This window comes from Daktulosphaira vitifoliae, unplaced genomic scaffold (genome assembly GCF_025091365.1).
Source record: "Daktulosphaira vitifoliae isolate Bord-2020 unplaced genomic scaffold, ASM2509136v1 Scaffold_2, whole genome shotgun sequence".
NCBI classification, from domain to species: domain Eukaryota; kingdom Metazoa; phylum Arthropoda; class Insecta; order Hemiptera; family Phylloxeridae; genus Daktulosphaira; species Daktulosphaira vitifoliae.
The window spans coordinates 15806123-15827890 of record NW_026099573.1 but is presented as its reverse complement, the minus strand read 5'-3'; the positions used below and the strand labels follow the sequence as shown (position 1 = coordinate 15827890).

The window sequence follows — 21768 nt, the reverse complement described above, 5'->3', positions numbered from 1 at the left end:
AAAAAAAAAAAAAAAAAAAAAACACATCTTAGTAAAACCAATACCTTCTCAGCTTCGCATCGAAGCTAAAATCAAAATCTAACAAATTTCATAATGCTGTATAAACGTAACTACTGAGTTAAAATAAGAGTTTTTGGTATCAAAATTTTTAATAAAAACTTATCTATAAAATGACCATCTTAAAATCTTAAATAAAATTAATTTTTAAAATATTTTTTGTAATTGCGAAAAAAATATTTTAATTATAGTTCTACAAAATAAAAATTCATAAAAAAAAAGTATAACATGTTATGTAGATCATAAGTTATATAAGTTGTCAGTTAGATACGTTCCACTCTATTGTTAAATATTTTTATTTATATTCGTAATTTGACAGCTGATGTGGGAGATCGTGTCAAGTGGAAGTTTAGGATAAGGGTGGCTGACCCCAAGTTGTTGGGATTAAAACGAAGAAGAAGATTTATATTCGTAATTGGTAATCAAAAAGTATTCATTTTTTCTCAGTAAATTTGGCAATACAATTTCACAAAACATACTAAATTTCATTATTATGCATATAATAAATTAAAACATTTATCCTTTCGTGTAAATACATTTTACAATTATAACTTTTTAACCAACTAATTCTTGATAATACCAATTTTTGTTTTATAAATTACTAAAGCGTTTGTATTTATTTGAAAAACGATTAGAGAATTAAAATAATAACATACATTACTATATTAATTTATACGTAATGAATTGTAAAATATTGTTGATGCATGAAAAATGTGTACGACTCCTGTTCAATTCATAGACGCTGTTTATGCGATAAATGAATAAATAATAATGGTCAGTTTTACATACTTCTATTTCCTGAACTTAACATGCTACATGCCTTGGTTAGGTCAATGATGGACGAGATGAGTATTATGGCCGGGTTGCACCAGAGACCAAACAACATCATTGGTAAAAAATCCCAAGGAAAATCTCGTTGGCAAACTGGGAATCGAATCCAGGACGCCGAAATATACGTTTCCGTCTTCTAGGCCAGGTTGACCTCGACTGTTTGTACGATAAATAAAATGAAAATAGTATTTAAAAAAGTGGTTTTATTTTGAAAATTAATTTTTATCTTCTAAAAATATGCGTACTATAATAGTATTTTTTTTTAAAAGAGATAATTTTGAGTTTATAGAATAATACTTTCGTATTTGAAAGATACACATTAAGCTAACGACATGAAAACACTGGCAAAATAACCATCTTTTCGCAGTGTTGGCCTAGCTCTGGAGGCCCGCATTAGATTTGGGATTTTTTTAGACTCCTCCTTTTTAGATTTCCTCGTTAGACCACTGAGGAAATCGTCTCAGTGGTCTCGAAGAAAATTACCTCTAAGGTTTCAGATCGATACTGTCCCCTAGTCGAGTTTAATTAGATCTCGCCAAAGCTGAGAGTCGTTCAAAAGAGCAACATCTATCTAGAAACAAAAGCAACTCACAAAAACAATATCAAAAGAAAGTTTTACGTTTTGATTATTTTCTTATTGTATCTTTCTATGTATATAGTAAATATTCAAATAAAAATGTGTATATATATAAAAACATGTTTGACTATTGATAATGTGGGCGTTTTTACACGTTGTATTTTTTTATTAAATGTTTGAATAAAATCCGTCGTGGATATGGTAACCTATGGTACTAGATGGTCGAATTACCAGATGTTCGGAACAATAACTGCTCAGTCAAATGTTGGAGCATTATCAGTGCAAAGGTATTTTCCCACATAAGAACTATTATAAAAACTCATTTTCAAATAGTATATTTATTAGGAAATTAAACTAATGTAATATAAATAATTAAATTATTTATATTATATTAATAATTAATTATTTCATATAAATATGAAATAATATACGCCAAACGGCTTTTTACAAAAGTACATGTAAATAAACAATAATACTATGGTGTGATTAAATATGTTAAAATATAAAATAAATATATAATATGACAAATAGTATAGTATTTAATATGGTAAAAACGAACAATTAGCGGAGAAAAGGCAAAACCAAAATAATACATAAATAATATACCAAAAAAAAGCCGATAAAGAAAACAATATTCATAACTCATATGTTAAGATATACATTTATGTAATATGATTGTTTATGCATTTTTATAGCTTCTTAAATATTTTAAACTTCTATGGCTTCTTAATTTTTGTGAATTCTACAGAGTGATTTTTTATCATAACCCACTCAATTACTTACAGAATAAATATAATTTAAACATTTTTTTTTTTTTTTTTATTATCTTTAGTTACACATTATTTTTGAATTATTAACTATTTAAAACTTTCTATATTCATCCCTTATGTCTTGTAAGGTTGTTAACTTTGTTTTTTTAAATGGGAACACATATTTTGAATTTAAAAAATGTTTGGATTTTTAATTCAATAGTAAATGACATTTTAATTTTTAATATAACTTTATTAGTTTATTAGATATAAGTATCAAATTTTTAAGTTAATATACATGTATAATACACAAGGGATTATAAATGCATGTAGATAATTAGATTTTTATGGAATTGCTGTCACAGTCACGGATTGTTTATTATCAATTATGACTATTAATAGATATACTTTCTGTATTGTCAGTTAGTGTATTTATAAACTCACAACAATGTGTCTTACTACCATTGATAATAACAATGCTGTGTACATTCTAATATTGATGTCATAAAAAACCAATTAGCTACCTGTATTTGCAATACCTTGTGAATGATATATGATTATTAACTCAAAAATTTGAAACTTTAAATGTTTATATCTAATAAACAAATTAAGTTTTATTAAAAATTCAAATGCCATTTACTATTAAATTAAAAACTCAAACGTTTTATTAATTCAAAATATGTATTCCCATTTAAAAAAACAAAATTGACACCCTTACCAGGCATAAGGGATGAACTTAAAAAGTATTACATAGTTAATAATTCAAGAATAATGTGTAACTAAAGATAATAATAAAAAAAAAATTTTTNGAATTATGTGTAACTAAAGATAATCAAAAAAAAAAAAAAATGTTTAAATTATTATCATTCTGTAAAGGTGGATTCCCACGACTGGTGTACTTGCCAAATCATCCAATTATTAACAAGTAGAGAGTTCCCATGACTGGTATACTTGACAAGTATACAAGTACTTGTACACTTGTACAAGTAATAAACAAAAGCCAAATACACTATTCCTACGATTTGATCAAATGCCAAATAATTGTATTGGGGGTGGGATCTGAAAAATATTAAGTCATATATCATTAGCTTTTTTAGCGCTTTAGTGAATAATTTGAAATATATTCTTTAGTATTGCTAGTTTTGATACCTTTTAGTTTAATATTTTTTTAGTTAAGATGTTTCTTTAACTTTAACCTAGAATTTTTAGTTTTTATTTATCTAATTAATTTTAAGTTAATTAATATGGCTATTTATGCTTCATACATAATTATGTGTGGAGAGTACTTCAATTACAAACAATTAATTGAAAAAAAAAGATGGTGGATGACCACAGCAACCACTTAAAAATAGAATTTTGATAGTGAAACATATTCAATTTATAACATTAATACATTTATCTACTTTTTTTGGTAATTTGGCATTTTCAGTAATGCTTTTTATTTATTTAATACCTATATACATTTTTCGCTAGCATTCTTATTATGATTACTTAAAAGTGATACTTACTGATATAAACGTAACGAGTTATCATTTTACTTAATTTCTATGAGCTGGGTTGCATAAAGGAAAAAATTGGGCGATTAATTTATTTTCATTTAATTATAGTCATCGAAGCTTGAAATAAAACTGTTTTTACACTTATAGTTTTAATATAAGTTTATAAAATAGAAAATGTTATTACTGTAAAATATTTTTCAGTACGCACCCAACGCTTTTTTTCACAATAATACTAGTATTTTTCGTTAATTATTGTTTTAAGCTTATTTTTAACTTTTTAGTTCGATATTCTTTAAAATAGTGTTTTTCAGTTTTTTTAAACTATATTTATTTTCATGATAACCCGCCAAGTTAAAAACTCTTTTAAAAGATGATTATAAATGATTCATTAATTATTCTATTTGATATTATTTGTATTGTAGTTAATGTTCTTATTAATACTTGTGCTTTTATTAAACTTAAAAATGTTACTTGTTTAAAACCTCACTCATTTGCTTTTATATTTATATATAATTAAAAATTGCTTTGTTAATTTCCTAATTGTTTTCATACGACTGTCAAAATATTTTACTTCCACAAGTGTAAAAGTCAGACAAACGCATTTCAATTGAATGTAGTTTCAAAAAAAAAAACTTTAATATAAGAGAATAAAATGATCATATAGTTAACTTTCCTGAGACCTCCTTTCAACGGACCATCTATTATACAGAAACCATCTATAAACAGAAATTTTATATTAATGGAAAAAGTTTGGTCCACAGCGTTTTCGTTGAAATTTGATTTGAGTTTATATAGGTTAGTATTATAGAAAATTACCTTTCAATAATAAAAAAAAATAGTTTTACTAGAAAGTTAACTTTTGATAAAAATAAAGTTATCGAAAAACTATTAAAAATGAAAGTTAAATGTATTTTAAAAGATTGGTAATTTTTAGATTGCGTAGCGTTCCTTGCTAACTAAATTGAGTAATTCCTATTTTTAGTGTAAAAATTTGAAAGAGATGCAATTTTTAGCTTTTAAGTGAAATACTACCGAGGGAACCTGTATGGGGACGTGGTGGTCCCTTTGGAACCAACAATCTACCTTTAAGAATATTAAAGTAAAATTTACACAATCATACATTTATTCTTATATTTAACATAAAAGTTATAAGATTAAGAATCATGATATTTTTCTAAAAGAATAAAGAATTAGTGAATGAAAAAAAAAAAATTATGCATTAATACATTGACACACAGTTTGTGTATTTCATTACAATTTATTATAATTTAACATAAAAGCACACTTATCGCACGAAATAAATACTTTAAAATTATTTCAGGCAAGCAATAAAAAATTCATAATAATTAATAAATTAGTACTTAATTAATTATGTTAGAACTAAATATGAAGAAAAAAAAAATCACGTAAAAAAATATTTAATATATTATATAGTTTATATAAGAAAAATTGCAAAAATATTACTAAAAATAGAAAAAATTCTAAGTTATGTACCTACAACAATATTTTTATAAGTACTACATTTCAAATAATAAAATTATAATCTACTTTACACAAAATTGTAAGAGAAAAAAAAAGTAACACACTTAAACAAGTACTTTTTAGTACTACATAATGTAGTATTGCATATTGTATATTTATTTTGGTAATAGTCAATATTAGTAATAAAAATGTTAAATAATGCTACAAAAAAAAAAAATAAATAAATAAATAAAATGATTAGAAATTATTTTTAAAAATATGATTACAATTATTTCAAATGTAAAAAAAATTAAAAATTTTAGGATAAGTTAACAATATATGGAGGACGAAATATGTAAATAAAATGTCAGTCTAAGTTTTCAAATAAAAATGACTTAAGTACATAGGACGGATTAAAGATTAATACAATAAAAAATACTTTTTTTTTTTTTTTACAAATTAGCAATAACTATAACAGACTAAGTCATCTTAAAATATGATTTGTTTTGTACTGTATAAACACGGTTAAATTACAAACCGTAACCATATTATTCTATACCTGATCCTTTTTAAACAAATAATTCTTAAATGATATAATAATTTTAACTATAAATAATATTTTAAGTTGTGGCATCATCAACCTTTTTAAAGTTTTGAACTTAAAATCTAGCCATTTTCAATTATAGGTATAAAGCATGTTCTATTTAGAGTCGCGCACTTTGTAATTCCAGTTCTAAAAAGTAAAATATATATTATTAGGCAAAAATTTTTTGTTTTTAAATATTGTTAAAATCTTTAATATATAATAAAAAAACAAGATAATTAAACATAAGAATAGACTTTATTTTGATAAACAATTTTTCTAATTTCTTGGTTTTTTAATAAAGTATTGAAATAATTTAATGGATTATAATACAACACATAGATTGATGGGATTTTCTATACTTAACATTATGCATAGTTACCTATTTATTATATTAATTAATGAGAAATTAATAAGAAATTCTTAGGATAATTTAATCACTTAAGGAATAAATAAAATAGCTATAAAAATTAAGCACTAATTTCTAAAAAATCGAAACAATTATTCTCAAAAACTAAAACCTTCAATAAGTTCAATTTTTTAGACTTTATATGGTTTAAATTTTACACTACTTACGAGGTAAAAAAATAACTACAGCTGATTTCAATAATTGTTCAACTATAAAATTTATCAAAGAACACATGCAGTTAGATATATTTAAAACATCCACACAACAGATATTACCATGCTGGTATTTTAGCACACAATAAAAATCAAAATATTAATACCATCAAGTTTAATATCCCTATCACATATGGTTCTGATAAGAAGTTAATTTCTTGTGGGGTCTTGGTGATATCCCCGCAGAAATTATAACATCCATATTGATTCCATTCTTGATGGACCAATCTAGTGAAATTCCTAATATATTGTGAATACTACAATTGTCTAATAATTAACCCATATATCTATAAAAATACTTATATTAATATATTTAAAATCACCTTTAACACTCCTACTTCTGTGGGAATCTATAAGTGCAGATGCTAAATTTGATGAGGATGATGATGATGATCCATCATCGGATTTAAATTTGTCAACTACAAAAAATTAAAATAATATTCTATATTTACTAAAGAAATCAAGGTTTTATTTAAAATCTCTGTTTACTTGAATTTCTAGATGAAAATGGCTGTTGAAACTGGGAAGTTGTTTGTAATGGCGAGTATACATTTGAAATAAATTCTTCATAAGTGCTTAAATGTTTATAATTTTTCATAACCATATCTAGAGATCTCCATCTTTCTTCATAACTACAATTTATTTTAGCATTTTATTAAAAATTATTAATGTTAAATAAATAAATAATAGAACTTACTATTGCTGATAGAATGGTATCATACTACGCTTAGCACATGAAGCATTAATAGCAGTACAACGAACAACATTGGCAAGTATTGATTTTTGAACAATTACTTCATTATATAATGGACCAAAGTAAGGTACCTGTGAATAAATAATATTGTAATTTAACAAAAAAAGTTAGTAATTATTTTAATTTTATAATTTGTTGTACGACTTACTTCTGGTTTTCTAGAAACTTGTATTCTAAATAATTTATTTGGAAGTGGATATATCACAATTAAAACATCACAAAATTCAGTAGGAATTATACCACGTCTATAATCTTTAAAATGTTCTGACCAAACAATATGCACCTCATCATTACCCAAATGCCTAGCCTACTCAAATGTATAAAAGTTTATAAATATCTGTTAATACATTAATAAGTAAACAAACCTTTTGAATATATGCTTCTTGATTTGATGTTGTTGGCATTCGAGTAGCTACATGAAAAACAACTTCTAAGAATGATGTTGAGTAATATGGCATTGTAGTTCCAGCATTTTTATTACGTTGTAAACCACCCAAGAAACCGTTATGTGTCTCAAGTTCCACCTTTTTGTTTTTAAAATAGAAACATTTATTTAAATTTAAATTAATAATACCATTAAAAATATTTTAAGCAACAATTAGTAGTAAAAGAAGTGGGTATGAGCTGCCCTTGACTCAGACCTGTAGGACCATTATGCACATAGAGCTACAATTAGAATAATAAAAAAAAAATAAGTTTGATTGTAACTAAAAAAATTGTAGTAAAATCACTATACATAGTATATACCATGGCGTTATGAAATAGTTGGTGATATGGATAGATTTTCAGAATGAAATTAATTATGTAGTAAATAAAATTTTTTTTTATTTTTGTATGGAATTATATGAGGTATGTTCAGAAAATAACGGGAATATTTTAATTTCGTGGGTTTGAAGATTTTGATTATCGAAATTTTTGTTTTCGTAATGTTGGTCCCTGAAGTATGATAAACTTTTCAGCTGGATTCATTTTTTACTTTGTCAGTGGCAGCTGCTAAGATTAGACGTGTTTTTATGAGTTCGGCGATTTTTGTTTGTTAAAAAAAATGAATCAAAGGATTTGTATCAAATTTTGCGTAAAAAATGAAATAAAGTGTAACAAAGTGTATGAAATGTAAACAGAGGCCTATGGTGAGTCTACCATCAGTAAAACAAAGGTTTATGAGTGGTATAAGCGTTTCGAAGATGGCAGTGAAGACGTTGAAGATGACACCCCAGCACATCAACAACCGATGAAAACGTGGAAAAAGTGAAAGAAATTGTTATGAACGATCGACGAATCACAAATCAGAGAAATCACTGATTATGTTGAAATAACGATTGGCTAATGCCATAAATTTTTTTTGAATGTTATGGGTATAAAAAGCGTAACGGTAAAATTTCTTCTAAAATTGTTGAATTTTGAAAAAACAAAAACAGTGACGAATGGAAGTTGCCTAGGAATCATTTGATGAAGTCACTGACGTTGCAGAATTACTGAAACGTTATATACCAGGTGATGAAACATGGGTTTATGGAAAGACGTCAAAACTAAGGCTCAATCGTCCCAGTGGATGAATTCTGGATCGCCTAGACCGAAAAAGACTCGACAAGTGCGATCGAACATGAAGGTTATGATCACGGTTTCCTTCGATTTCAATGGCTTAGTGCAAGAATTCTTGCAATGAGGTCAAACTGTCAATAAGTAGTACTGCCTACAAGTTCAATGCCGTTTGCGTGAAGCATTCCGAAAAAAACAACTGGATTTGGGCAAAACAATTTATAGCCTTTGCACCATGATAATGTACCTGCTTTGCTTGTTTGTGAATTTTTGAGCAAAATATAAAATTAACAACATTTTACTAAAAATTAAATTATTTAAAGAAATTTTATTTTATTTTGAGATGTATTTTTAAAAATTAAGTAAGTGACTTATAACTGCAAAAATTTGTAACTCTAGTTTTTTTACTTTGAATATTTACCTCCCAAGCTAATGCTGAAATAAAATCTTCATATGCTTGACTCCCACCAGCATTAGATATGATGGATATCTTATCTTCTTGACCTTCAGCCACATAAATGATTGCTATTTTGTGAGTATCTCTGCAACATTGAGCATCCAGAACTCTTAGTTCCCTTAGTAGTTTTTCATTTCTTTCTAGTTGATAAACTTGATGACGTTGATCCCAGCTACTAAAGCCCAATTCAGAAAACAGTGCTCTTCCATTTTGGAATGGGGAAACATGCATATTACATTGAGGTCGTTTTTCAAATCTTAAGTGTAAAATAACACTTATTAAAAAATAATATTTATATTTTATAGTGAACTTACTAACCGGTTGTAATGAAGAGAATTATATCTTTCAGTATAACTACTATCCATATTTTGTTGTCCTAAAATTGTACTCATCACATCTTGCTCTAACTGAGAAGACATTGGCGATTTAGGTGCAGGATTGTTTAAAAATACTTCCATATCTTCTAAACACTCTGAACTTGTATATCCAATATAATGTAATAACTGAAATTTTAAATTTAATAGATTAACTTCAGTTAACAACAATAGTGTTCAATTTAAAAGTTTAAGGTTGATACATCATCTAAATTATCAAGGTCATCAGCAGAATTTTCAAATATTGGTAAAACATCAGGAGCACGATGCCGCATTGTATGTGGAGTTTTAAAATTTGTATTATAATACACCATTATGGATTCTCCATCTACACATTGTTGAGGTAAAGTTGAGTTAACATTTTTTTCATTTTCATCTTTAATAAATATCACTTAATTATTGATTGATAACTCAAAAAAGTAAACAAAAAATATTTATAATTGCATTACATTTCTCGGGGTCAAAATTAGGACCACAATATAAAGGTGAAATGTCCCAACATGATTTTCCAATCAAGTCCCTTTGAATAATCCGAACTTGACTAAGACCAGTTCTTAATCCAGCAGTAATTCCACCACCTGGTACTTCCAATGCAGGTAATTCAATCATGGAAGTAATTAGCATATTAGTCACAGACATGAATAACTACAATTATAATTTTTTAAATTTTAAAATCACATTAAGAAATACTAATTTTTAAGTAGAAATGATACTAACTTGTATGCTAGGTACAGAAAAAATATCAATAGTTAATTGATCTGTAGTAGAATTCAATACATCATCATGTTCAGAGACCATTGAACATAATCGAGCAGGACCAATCAACATAGGAAATTGTCCCAAATGATTTAATAAATGGTTCATTATCTATAAATATATATAAAAAAATAATAATATTCTAATTTTATTTTACATTAATTTATAATAATTTTTAAAAATTAACCATTTTAGAAGCAATTTGAAGGGAATGGCGGCTGCTATTTAAATGAGTAGGTGCAACATTATGATCACCAAACATATTATTTTTCACTTCTTCTGTTTTCAAATTATCTAATGCTATATCAAATATAAACTCATTAGAATAATCTAAATTTATCTGTGTAGCTTTCTTTAAATTTTCAATTTTCATATCACTAAAATTTCTACTAATAGCGTCAATAACCTGAGAATGAAAAATTTGTTTTTAAACAATATAGGAAAAATCAATATTAAATTAAAATTTACTCTACAAATTTTACATTATTTACATACCATAAAAACAGTCATGGATAAACTTTGTTTTGATCTTGGTTCAAGTAATAATGTAATAGGCATTTGCATAGTCCATTCTGCCAAGCAAAAAACTAGTGATGTTAAAAGTCTTTTATTACCATCACCAATTGGTAGCATGTTTGTCAAAGTTGCTGCTAATACCTATAATACAGTTGAGTAACAAATCAATGAGTTTTATTAAGCATACATTTTATTTTGAATAAATAAAGAACTATTGTTTAACTAACTTTTGAAACATTTAAAATTATATTAAAATCTATAACTTACTTCAAGTACTTTAGGAGGTATGTCTGGATAATTTTTTAACAAATTTGGAATGTAATCTTGTAATAGCAAAACAATGTCACAAGCTACTTGTGATACTTTTTCATTTTTAAACTGTTGAAAAAAGTCATATATTATGTGACCAAAATACTTTTGTTTATATTTTACATTAATTTTTTACTTATGTAAATCAAAGGTTTCTTAATTAAAATTTTTTTTAAAACTTACTTGTAATGCAAGTAATAAGGTAATAATAGCTTCTTTTACACATGGATGTTTGCTATTGTTACCCAATTGTTGACACAAAAACATGCCTAAGTTAGAAAGTGTGATGCATCTGGCTAATCCTAATGGTTCTCTTTTTGCTACTTTTAACAATACCATAATCACAGTATCCTAAAAATGTATAATTTAAATATAATAATAAACCTCAGTAAAAAAATATAGTAATAAAACACATTACTTTGATATCTGGGCAGTATGTAATGTTAAACTGATGACAGTCAGGTTTAAGATAAGGCACTTTAGTAAGATTTAATGGATAACTCAATATTGACCCTAATATAGATGCAGCTTCAGCTCGAGGAGCCTGTTAAAATGTTGAAAAAAAAAAAATTATATTTGGTTAAAATTTGGTTTTAATTATTTAAAATGTATTTTAATAAAATATAAATTTACCGTAGCTATATTTGTTCCACTTAAAACTTCATTACAAGCATGAACAAAATCTAATGTTAACAAAGTAAAACCAGGTAGTTGATAAGAAAAATATTGAGGTCCTGTATTTTTTAATATAGTGTTAACAATTTCCTAAAATTAAAATTTTTTTAATAATATAAGCGATTAAATAATAAATATAAATTACTACTTGATCACTTGATGTTAAACCATAATGTAATACTTTCAAAAACTGGGTAATATACTTTTGCCCTGGTTGTATTTCTCTATTATTTAAAGTCATTTGACATAATAATTTATAAGCATGTAGTTTACCATTTCTATAAGATTTAGGTAATGTAAGAGCCTAAGAAAAATAGTCAATCAAATCTGTTATTAGCATAATTTTTATGTAAAATAAATAAAATACCTGAAAACACCAAGGTGCAATAATTGAAATTGGTGGAACTAAATCAAGCGAGGCAAAACATTCTTCTTTTACCATACCTTGATTTTCATAAATCTAATAATAAATTTAATTATAATTTATATTTAATAATGAACATAAGAATATATTTTAAGAACTAAAACTAACTGAACAAAATTTCATTGAATAAATGTTTCTATGCAAAAACAACACAAGTTAACTTTTTTAAAATTAAATTTTCAGTTTTTAATTAAAATAAAAATGACTGTATCTTATAAAAATTCTCTACAAGAATAATATAATAACTAAATTTATTGTGTGAGAAATTAAATGTTTTTAGAATATTCTAATAGGTGGATAATGTTAGTTTTTTTAGATTTGTATTATAGTTCTGAAAAAAAATTAGCTTAATATAGCACAGACCCTTTCACATTACATTATATAATGCAAGATATTTATTTTTTATAAAGCTACCATTTTCATTTTTTTCTTAGAATATATATTTAAAGATGAAAACTATATTAATTTATATATTGCACATTATTTTTGTAGAAAAAACATACTTTTGTCATTATGGTGTTAAGATCTAACAAATATTTAAAAACTTGTTCATGTAGAACAGGATTTTCTAAAGCATTTATATCTCCAAGAGCACCAAGCATTCTACGCCATAATATTGCTGCAACATCTGGTGTCCATCCTCGTATATCCCCACCAGACATGACTGATTTTTTATTTATTCCTTTTTCTAAATTAAATTATTATCAATTATTTACTGTAATTTTTTTAGTCATTGTTTTAGTTAATTTATTACAACTACATAATACTTATCAACAAAAATAGTGACACTCAAACATTTTCCTTTTTCTCATTTTTGCACAATATGAATCAAATTAAATCCATCACAGTGAGGTAGTGGTATAGTGGGGACACGACATAATTGGGACAAGTAGAGAGGATATCTGACAGTGATTAAAATTACTATCATAAAAAATGTTTTTATAAATATCTGTAGATAATTTTTAATTTTTAGAAGGAATTGTTGGATTATTCCAAAAGAAACATTTCATTAATTGTATCCTGATTAATACTTTTATTGATATTGAATATTTATGGTGAACAGGGAAATTTTTTTAATTTTTAAGGATAATATCTTCAATTAAATACAATTTATGTTCTTTTGATGTATTTTTAAACAAAACCAATCCAGTAAGATTTGAGAAAACGTAGTGATAGACACACAAAAAAAAAAAAAAATAAAAAAAAATAAACATATGGTGAATTAATACCTTCTCAGCTTTCTATCAGAGTTAAAATACTTTACATTTTACACAAGTAAAAGGTTTCATTAACTTAAATTTAATATTTTTTGTAGGAATCTTAAGAAAATTTAATTTGTAATTAAATAGTATAAAATTGTTAAATTTATTTAGTCCCTCCCATAAATTTGTATTATTTTTAGTTATGTTACTATTCTTGTCAATAGGCGATATTAATTAAACTGGTCAATTTACCAGAGGAAGATGGTTGAGTTGACATAATTTCTATTTGCATATGAGCTTCTTTAAATAAATTATTATCAATTCCAGATGATGGTACAGGAGAGGGTGACCTGGAATTAGATTCTCTTCCATTTAAAACTAAAATAAAATTCAAAAGTATTACATAAAAATAATTTAACATTAGTTAAATTAATTACTTAATAGTTGTGTTAAGTTTTCCAATGAATGACATTTTCGTACATTAGCTAAACATTTAGATGCTTTTTCTTCTTTCCAGTTTAGTTTACTATCATCAGCCGTAGGAGTTTCTATTTACAAAAAAAAAAAAAAAATAAAATATATATATATATATTAAAATGACTTTCATTTGACTCACTATCAATTTAAATTTTTTACCTGTTATGTTAAATAATGTTTCAGTTTCACTATACTTTTGGTATGAAGAATAATATGAAATTTCAGAATCACTATTGGATCTTTTCACAATTGTTTTTTTCTTATTAAAATTACTCAGTTGAACTTCTAAATAAAAACAAATTTAATAAAAATGAAATTATATTTTAACCCAAAGCTGACAGGGTCAAAATGGCATTTTAGAAAAAAAATCTGATAAAAACATAACTAAAAAGTAAAATTACCATTATTCTGAAAAACATTAAGGCTCAAAGTAAAATATACTGCTATTTACAAATGATACTATTACCAAATACATTTATATTACATAAAAAATATAGTATTTCTTAATTTTAATTCAATTAACTCAAAAACGATTTTTTGTCATTTATATTGCATTTACCCATAATTTCAAAAAACATGTGCATTATGTGAATGTATATATTAGGTTTTGAGTAATTAATATTACTGAAATTTATTGATAAGAATTTTATAAAAATTAGTGAAAATATGTAGCAATTATTAAGTTATATAAACCTAAAATATAAATTACAATTATTTTTACTCTCACTTAAAGCTACTCTCTAAAATTATTCATTATAGATGACTGTGTATTTTGTAATTAGTTTTTTAAATTTAATACTTCAGCTTGTATCACAGAATAGAAGACACAATAAATAAAAAGACACTTAAATATCTAATATTGAATTAGTCTAAAATATACCAAAAAAAAACCATTTCTTTTTTTTAAAATATTGATTCTACCCTTTTGTATGATTAGTATTCCGTACCAATGAACTGTTAATTGGCTACTTGATAAAAATAAGGTACTCGTGTAGAAGCCTAATAAATATTTATAATGTCAAATTTTGATACCCGCAGCTAATCCCGAGTGTCAGCCAAGCACAATAATTGCTGTATGATCACATGTACGTAAATACCTAGGCAGCAGACTCACTACTCTAAACCCTTTCCATTTGTGTTTTGTGTTATGACAAATTATTCTTGGAAAAGTAACTTATTCACTTTTAATTTATAATTAATATATATGCATGATAAATTGAATGTTGAAGGAAGAAGAGATGGAGGAAGACCAAAAAAGAGGTGGAGGGATGTTATTGAATGCGATATGAGGACAGCTGATATGAGTGTATATTGTGTCAAGTGGAAGTTTAGAATAAGGGTAACCGACCCCAAGAAGTTGGGATTAAAGCGAGGAAAAAGAAGTTATATGCACGATAAATCTTTAGTTAGTAAGACATACAATGGTTTGTGATGCTTAGAAAAATATTTATTTTATTATAAGAAATATTTTAAAGCTATAGAGAATAATTTAAAGTGGTATAAGAAAGAAATTTTAAACATTGATTTTTTTGAACCTCCCTATATAAGATATGCTATTACTATAAATATTTGACTTTATTTACCCTAAAAAAATTGAAATACCTGTTATAGTATTTTGTTGTTCACTATTTTGTGAAGATGATAAGTTACACATGTTGCTTCCAAGTTTTCTTCTAGATTTTTTATCATTTATACGATCTAAAGGCAAATCAGCAAGATCTAAATTGTAAACATGTCTTGCTAAAACTCTTGTTAAAGTTTCTAATGTTTTCTAAAAAAAAAAAAAATATATATATATATAGTAAATTTTATTTTAAATACATTTATAATGATTTAAAAGTAACTGAATGAAAAACATGTCTTCATTACCTAATAATAGTTGCCACATAAATTGAATTAACATTAACCAGTCAGTAATAATTCAAAAATAATTTAGCTAATTAAACATTAACGTGTATACTATTTTACAGCGGTTAGGAAAACTATTCTCAAGGTTAGGGAAACACTTGAAAAATAGCTCTAACTCCCCTGTACTACCTCTAGATATTATTTTACCATATGTTCAAATATAAAAACAAAATTACATATAGTTGACAAAGATTTTTTCTTTTAACTTCATATTTATTTATATAAGATACACTTATTATCACCCTACACACAAAAAATGTTTACTGAAATTTCTAAGCCAATCACAACTAGCTCATTTAATCATTATTTAATTTTTTTTAAGAAACAAAAATAATATAATGATTTTATAAAATAGATACTATGAAATTCATATTTGTCAATAATTTAAATTTATAAAACCAATCTATTTAAAATTCTTTTAATTGAGTTAATAATGTCTCATTGTCTCCTATAACACTTTACCACTGTTTGTTAACATGACAGTTAAATTAAAATGATTTCTATAGAATATAATAATTATGTAATTGCAGAAAATAACAATTAACCTCCATAAAACTAAGAGAGTAATTATTTAAACTGTCATTTAAATTTAAATTTAAGTTATAATGTAAAACTAAAAAGATATTGGTTTTATAAATACTTGTCTTATTGATCAGTATTTTAGTTTCGATGCGAAGCTGAGTAGGTATTGGTTTTACTATGATTTGTTTTTTTTTTGTGTCTGTTGCCACTTTTTCTCAGCTCTCACTGGACAGATTTCTTTCAAAAATACGTCAAAAGATCACAAATCGTATCTAGTTGAAGACATTACCCTTAAAAATTAAAAAATTCCCTCGTTCCCCGCAAATGGGGGAAATATCCAAAAAAATTACAAATTTAAAAATCGCTAATTTTCGAAATTTTTTCACTTTTTTTTCTTAAAACTTCCATAACTTTTTGAAAAATCAACAAATCAACATAATTTTTTTTTATACTAAAACCTTAGATATTTACCTTTCATTTGATATCATTTTTTTGAAAATCTATCACTTAACCTGCTCATTGGGGGGGATTTAAAATGGCAACTTTTTTACAAAAATTAATTTTTTCAACTTAATTTTTGAAAATGTTCCGGAAAGACTGCGTCCTTTAAACATATATCAAATTAAAGCTTATTTTATGTACTACAAAATGAAAAAAAAAAATTTGTCCCGACACTTTTTTTTCTACATTTAAACGGCTGCCGTAGTTAAAAAAACACTATTTTTGTGTTAAAATTTTCGATTTTCGATTTTAAATTTTCAACTTAAAAATGCTATAACTTTTTGAAAAATGTATATATCAGCACAAATTTTTTTTTTCTAAATACATTATAAGTACATCTTTCATTTGACATACTTTTTATTAAAATTGGACAATTTCCCCTTATATAGGGGGCGTTCAAAACTTAAAATATTGTAAAAAACATAGATCTTTTTCAACTGAACTTTTGAAAATGTTCCGGAAATACTGCGTCCTTTAAACATATATAAAATTAAAGCTTATTTTATGTACTACAAAATGAAAAAAAAAAATTTGTCCCGACGATCTATCTTCTATATGCAAATGGCTACCATATTGAAAAATATGTTATTTTTGTATGAAAATTATGGGTTTTGTATTTTATTTTAATAGAAGTTGATGTTGCTTTTGCAATTATCCATCAATTTTTTAAAATTAAACACTATCTACAGATTTGCATCGAAGCGTTTCTTATGATAGTGATTTTAATCACTGTCAGATTAAATCTATACTGGACCCTACTATGCAATGTCTCCACTATGCCGCGACCCCACTGTGCTACCGTTTTTTATTATTTATTATTATCTTAATTTACTTTTAAAAATTTTACTAATAATACTCACCGACCATTCCTTAATGAGTTCTTCCCATTGAGTAAGAGAACAGAGTACAGTTAAAAACTGATCCCATAGGTTTTCAGAAATAGGTACATTTAAATTTGCTTTTATCCAAGTAACAATCAAAGTCTGAAAATAGAAAGATTTAACAATGAAATGAATAACAAAAAATTGTATTCTCAGGATTAATGTAAGTTCAGATATAGTATTATTCAAAATAAATTATAGATTATTTAATTTATTCAATAACATTTTTATTAAGTTGTTAAATAACCCAACATAAAATCAAACATTTTTTTGTGTCAAACAATATGTAAGTTAATTCTAAAAAAAGTTTCGTAGCTGATTTTGAAACAGTCATTAAAATTACCAGGTTGATACTAATTTTTAAGTTAATTAGCAAAAATCAAGCAATTATGTAATTAATGGTTCATTAAAAAAATTTTTTTTTTTTTAAAGACACTAAATTATACTGGTTTATATATTGATTTAATGTTTACCAACTTTTATTAAGTATTAGTGTACCATTCGATTTCACTTATCAGTCATATAGTGTTTCAGTATTTTTTATTTTCATAATAATGAGTTAATATTTAATAAAACCATAAAGTCAATAAGTTCAAAAAAACTTAATGAGTTTATACTTCAAATTTAGTTGATTACTTAGCAAATTGTTGCATGTTGAGTTTAATCTGAGCTAGCAGTTAAATTTATTCTGAACATAAAATCTATTGTATTTTAAGTATAATGACAAATAATTATGTATATCTCGTTATAGTTATGAATGGCGTTTTTTGAAATTTTGTTTTTTTAGCAATTAATTACATAATTACCAAATTTTTTGCTGTATACAATTTGTAAATTTAAGAGTATAAAAGAAAATCAATAAGAGTAACTTAATTGAACAATGTTAACATATTATGAGTGATACAATCATTCTGGGATAATTCTAATTTTAAAAATATATTGAGATATTCAGTTTAATAATAAAAAATAATAAGAATAAAATGTAATTTAAAAAATTCGAACATAACACATTATTCCCATTCAGAATTCCAGTTTTATTGAATAAAATTACAAATTTTTTTTATATTTGAAAAAAAAAAAAAAAACATNCATAACACATTATTCCCATTCAGAATTCCAGTTTTATTGAATAAAATTACAAATTTTTTTTATATTTGAAAAAAAAAAAAACATTTGTAAGATATTTAAAGATTTCAAACAGTGCAAATTATTCAATTTTACTAATTTATGTAGTTTATAAATGATATTTAATATTAATGAATTTTTTTATGAGAAGTTAAACAATAAGCAATAAAACAAATCATAACATTTGTTCAAAAAAATATTATCATGCAATGTTAATATTATTTCATAATTGAAAAAAAAAATATAGCATTCAAAATAATTATGATGAAGTACCTAAGAATAATTATCTGATTTTGGTATTTTCACTAGATCTGTTTATTAAAAACATTACATAATTTTATTCCTAAAGAAATTTTTTGAATAAATATTTTATTTTGAAAAATTAATACCTCATTACTCCTAAGTAGAGTCCAGATTTATATGAACTTATGATTTATAAATTTTATTCCAAACACATCATCAGCCAGTATAAATTTGTATTAAAAGACTTGAAAACTTAATAATGTGTAATTACGGGGGTTATAGTTTTGTTGGTGACTAGGGGGTTTATTCTCCCTAAAACGAAGATTATTTCTACACTACTATATATTTCAACAACAAATTTGAATAAACTTGGTTCTTTTCAAACTAAATTTATAAATACATATAAATCTGAACTCTATTCATAAGTGAACTAAATATTTTTATGAGCAGACAAATATATAACTTAAACCATTCAGGTAAATAATATCTACTAAACAAAAAATACTGAGGGACGGAGTGGCCAAGTCAGTAACATTGTAGTGCTTGATGCACATTGCCTCTGGTTCAAAACTCGGTCAAGGGCGGCTTCATTTACCAAGCGAGAAATCAATTCGGTAATTAAAGTCGCCAATCCACTCTACGACGATGGACTAACCACCCGCTATGGACTTAATGAGCATATAAAGCATTAAATATATATATACATATATAATATGCTAAGTATAAACTTACCTCATCACTTACGGATTATACAAATTTCTCTCTTTTGCGAGCTCGCTACAAATTTATGTCTAAACTTTGCTACCGTGACTACATTTCCCGTACAGAATCATCTCTTTTAACTAACCCTCGTTCATTTTGGTCTTTTGTGCGCCGAACCCACTCACCTCAAACATCACCTACGCGTGTGGTATTTAATAACATTTCTAGCACTTTGCCTAATGAAATAGCTAATATTTTTTCTGACTATTTTTCTACCATAGAAACCCCTTCTCTAAAATCTTCATCTTTCCCAACACATTTTCTTCCCACATTCTCCTTCTTACCTTCTAAAATTGAATTCACTATCAATGATGTAAGTAAATTCCTATTTTCTCTCCGTAATAACAAAACTATTGGTCCTGATGGAATACAAGGCCACTTTCTATCTATCCTAAGTGATGTTATTGCCTGGCCTCTATTCCTGTTATGCCGTAAATCTTTTGAATCCGGACTCTTCCCCTCCTCGCTTAAGCTAGGCTCAATTTCCCCGATCCTTAAATCTGGTGACCCGTCTCAAGTAAGTAACTACCGTCCAATAACAACACTCTCTCATATATCCAAATTATTTGAAACTATTGTTATAAATGCTATCCGTCCTATACTTAATAATATTTTATGTGATGAGCAACATGGATTTCGGCCTGGACGCTCCACAATAACTTGTAACCTCATACTCTCATCCTATATATATGATTCCTTCAGTCAACAAAGTCAAGTTGACGTAATTTACATGGATTTCTCAAAAGCATTTGATAAAGTAGACCACAGAATTTTAATACACACTCTAGATACTCTAGGTATTGGAGATCCTCTTCTTGCCTGGTTTCATTCTTATTTATCTAATCGTCAATACTATGTTTCTACTTCCAATTCAACCTCAAATACCTTCTATAGATCTTCTGGCGTACCCCAAGGTGCAATTCTTTCTCCTCTTCTATTTGCCCTTTTCATAAATTCCGCTCCATCAATCCTCCATAATGCAAAATTACTAATATTTGCTGACGACATGAAACTTTTCCTCCGTATCAAATCCATATCCGACTGCCATCTACTACAAAAAGATCTACTGCGATTTACAAACTGGAGTGAATCCCTCGGCCTTTCTCTTAATATTAAAAAATGTTCTATCATGTCATTCTTCCGACGTAGTCCTCATATCGTTTTTCCTTATTCCGTAAATAACATTCCTTTAATTCGTTCCTCTGAGTCAATACGTGATCTTGGATTTATTTTCACACATAATCTTTCTCCTAACAAACATATTCAGCATATTACTTGTAAAGCTCTTAAACTCCTAGGTTTCATCTCCCGTATCACTCAAGAATTTAAACTATCCAACTCTCTCAAAACTCTTTACACCTCCCTTATTCGCCCTATCCTTGAATACGGCTCTGTTCTTTGGGATCCCCAAACNAAAAAAAAACGCTTCGATGCAAATCTTTAGATAGTGTTTAATTTTAAAAAATTGGTGGATTATTCCAAAAGCTTCATAAACTGCTAGTTCCTTATTAATATCCTGATTAAGACAAAGTATGTCGAATAAAAAAGAGATTATTAGAAAATAGTATTTCCCATAAAAAGTTATATTGATCAATACACTTTTCAATAAGTTATAGCATTATAATTCTCAGCCTTTTAAAATTTAAAATTCCTCTTCGTACCACCCGCTCTAATACTACCTTTCTCATTCCCCCTACTCCTTCTCATTTCCTAGATTCCGCCCCAATGACTCGTCTCATGCGTTTGGCCAATAATGATCCAGCTTTTAGTTCGTATTAATTAAGCCTCGTTTTTGTTTGTGCTTTTTAATTTTAATGATTCATATATATTCAAAAAAAAAAAAAAAAGAAAATGTTTATTTGCTAATGTATTTTGATTGTTACTAAGAATGATAATGTATTACTAATATATTTATGAAGATTGTAATTAATTTTGGGCTTTGCCTGTAATAATGTTAAAATAAAA

The 21768-nt window shown here is 25.9% G+C and overlaps 1 protein-coding gene across 8 annotated transcripts in view; it reads right to left on the bottom strand.

Annotated features, from left to right (window-relative positions):
- Nucleotides 1–5000: 5000 nt before the first annotated feature.
- The window catches only part of LOC126899746 (ral GTPase-activating protein subunit alpha-1), a 35695-nt gene continuing 18927 nt past the window's right edge, over nucleotides 5001–21768 (bottom strand). For 2 of the 8 annotated variants that reach the window (XM_050674898.1, XM_050674904.1), the window contains 26 exons: nucleotides 17653–17775; nucleotides 15464–15632; nucleotides 14021–14146; nucleotides 13822–13932; nucleotides 13637–13762; nucleotides 12686–12870; nucleotides 12126–12218; nucleotides 11904–12062; nucleotides 11717–11848; nucleotides 11502–11627; nucleotides 11267–11434; nucleotides 11042–11152; nucleotides 10754–10915; nucleotides 10446–10664; nucleotides 10220–10369; nucleotides 9952–10147; nucleotides 9706–9878; nucleotides 9447–9631; nucleotides 9093–9384; nucleotides 7498–7656; nucleotides 7281–7439; nucleotides 7076–7203; nucleotides 6868–7010; nucleotides 6702–6797; nucleotides 6486–6618; nucleotides 5001–5907 (listed from right to left, as the gene is read on the bottom strand). In XM_050674898.1, coding sequence (XP_050530855.1) covers nucleotides 6506–6618; nucleotides 6702–6797; nucleotides 6868–7010; nucleotides 7076–7203; nucleotides 7281–7439; nucleotides 7498–7656; nucleotides 9093–9384; nucleotides 9447–9631; nucleotides 9706–9878; nucleotides 9952–10147; nucleotides 10220–10369; nucleotides 10446–10664; nucleotides 10754–10915; nucleotides 11042–11152; nucleotides 11267–11434; nucleotides 11502–11627; nucleotides 11717–11848; nucleotides 11904–12062; nucleotides 12126–12218; nucleotides 12686–12870; nucleotides 13637–13762; nucleotides 13822–13932; nucleotides 14021–14146; nucleotides 15464–15632; nucleotides 17653–17775 — 3804 coding nt within the window. In that variant the 3' untranslated portion in view covers nucleotides 5001–5907; nucleotides 6486–6505. Of the gene's footprint in view, nucleotides 5908–6333; nucleotides 6376–6485; nucleotides 6636–6701; nucleotides 6798–6867; nucleotides 7011–7075; nucleotides 7204–7280; nucleotides 7440–7497; nucleotides 7657–9092; nucleotides 9385–9446; nucleotides 9632–9705; nucleotides 9879–9951; nucleotides 10148–10219; nucleotides 10370–10445; nucleotides 10665–10753; nucleotides 10916–11041; nucleotides 11153–11266; nucleotides 11435–11501; nucleotides 11628–11716; nucleotides 11849–11903; nucleotides 12063–12125; nucleotides 12219–12685; nucleotides 12871–13636; nucleotides 13763–13821; nucleotides 13933–14020; nucleotides 14147–15463; nucleotides 15633–17652; nucleotides 17776–21768 lie in introns of those variants that run through there. The other 6 variants (XM_050674902.1, XM_050674903.1, XM_050674899.1 and 3 more) reach the window with 6 other exon arrangements.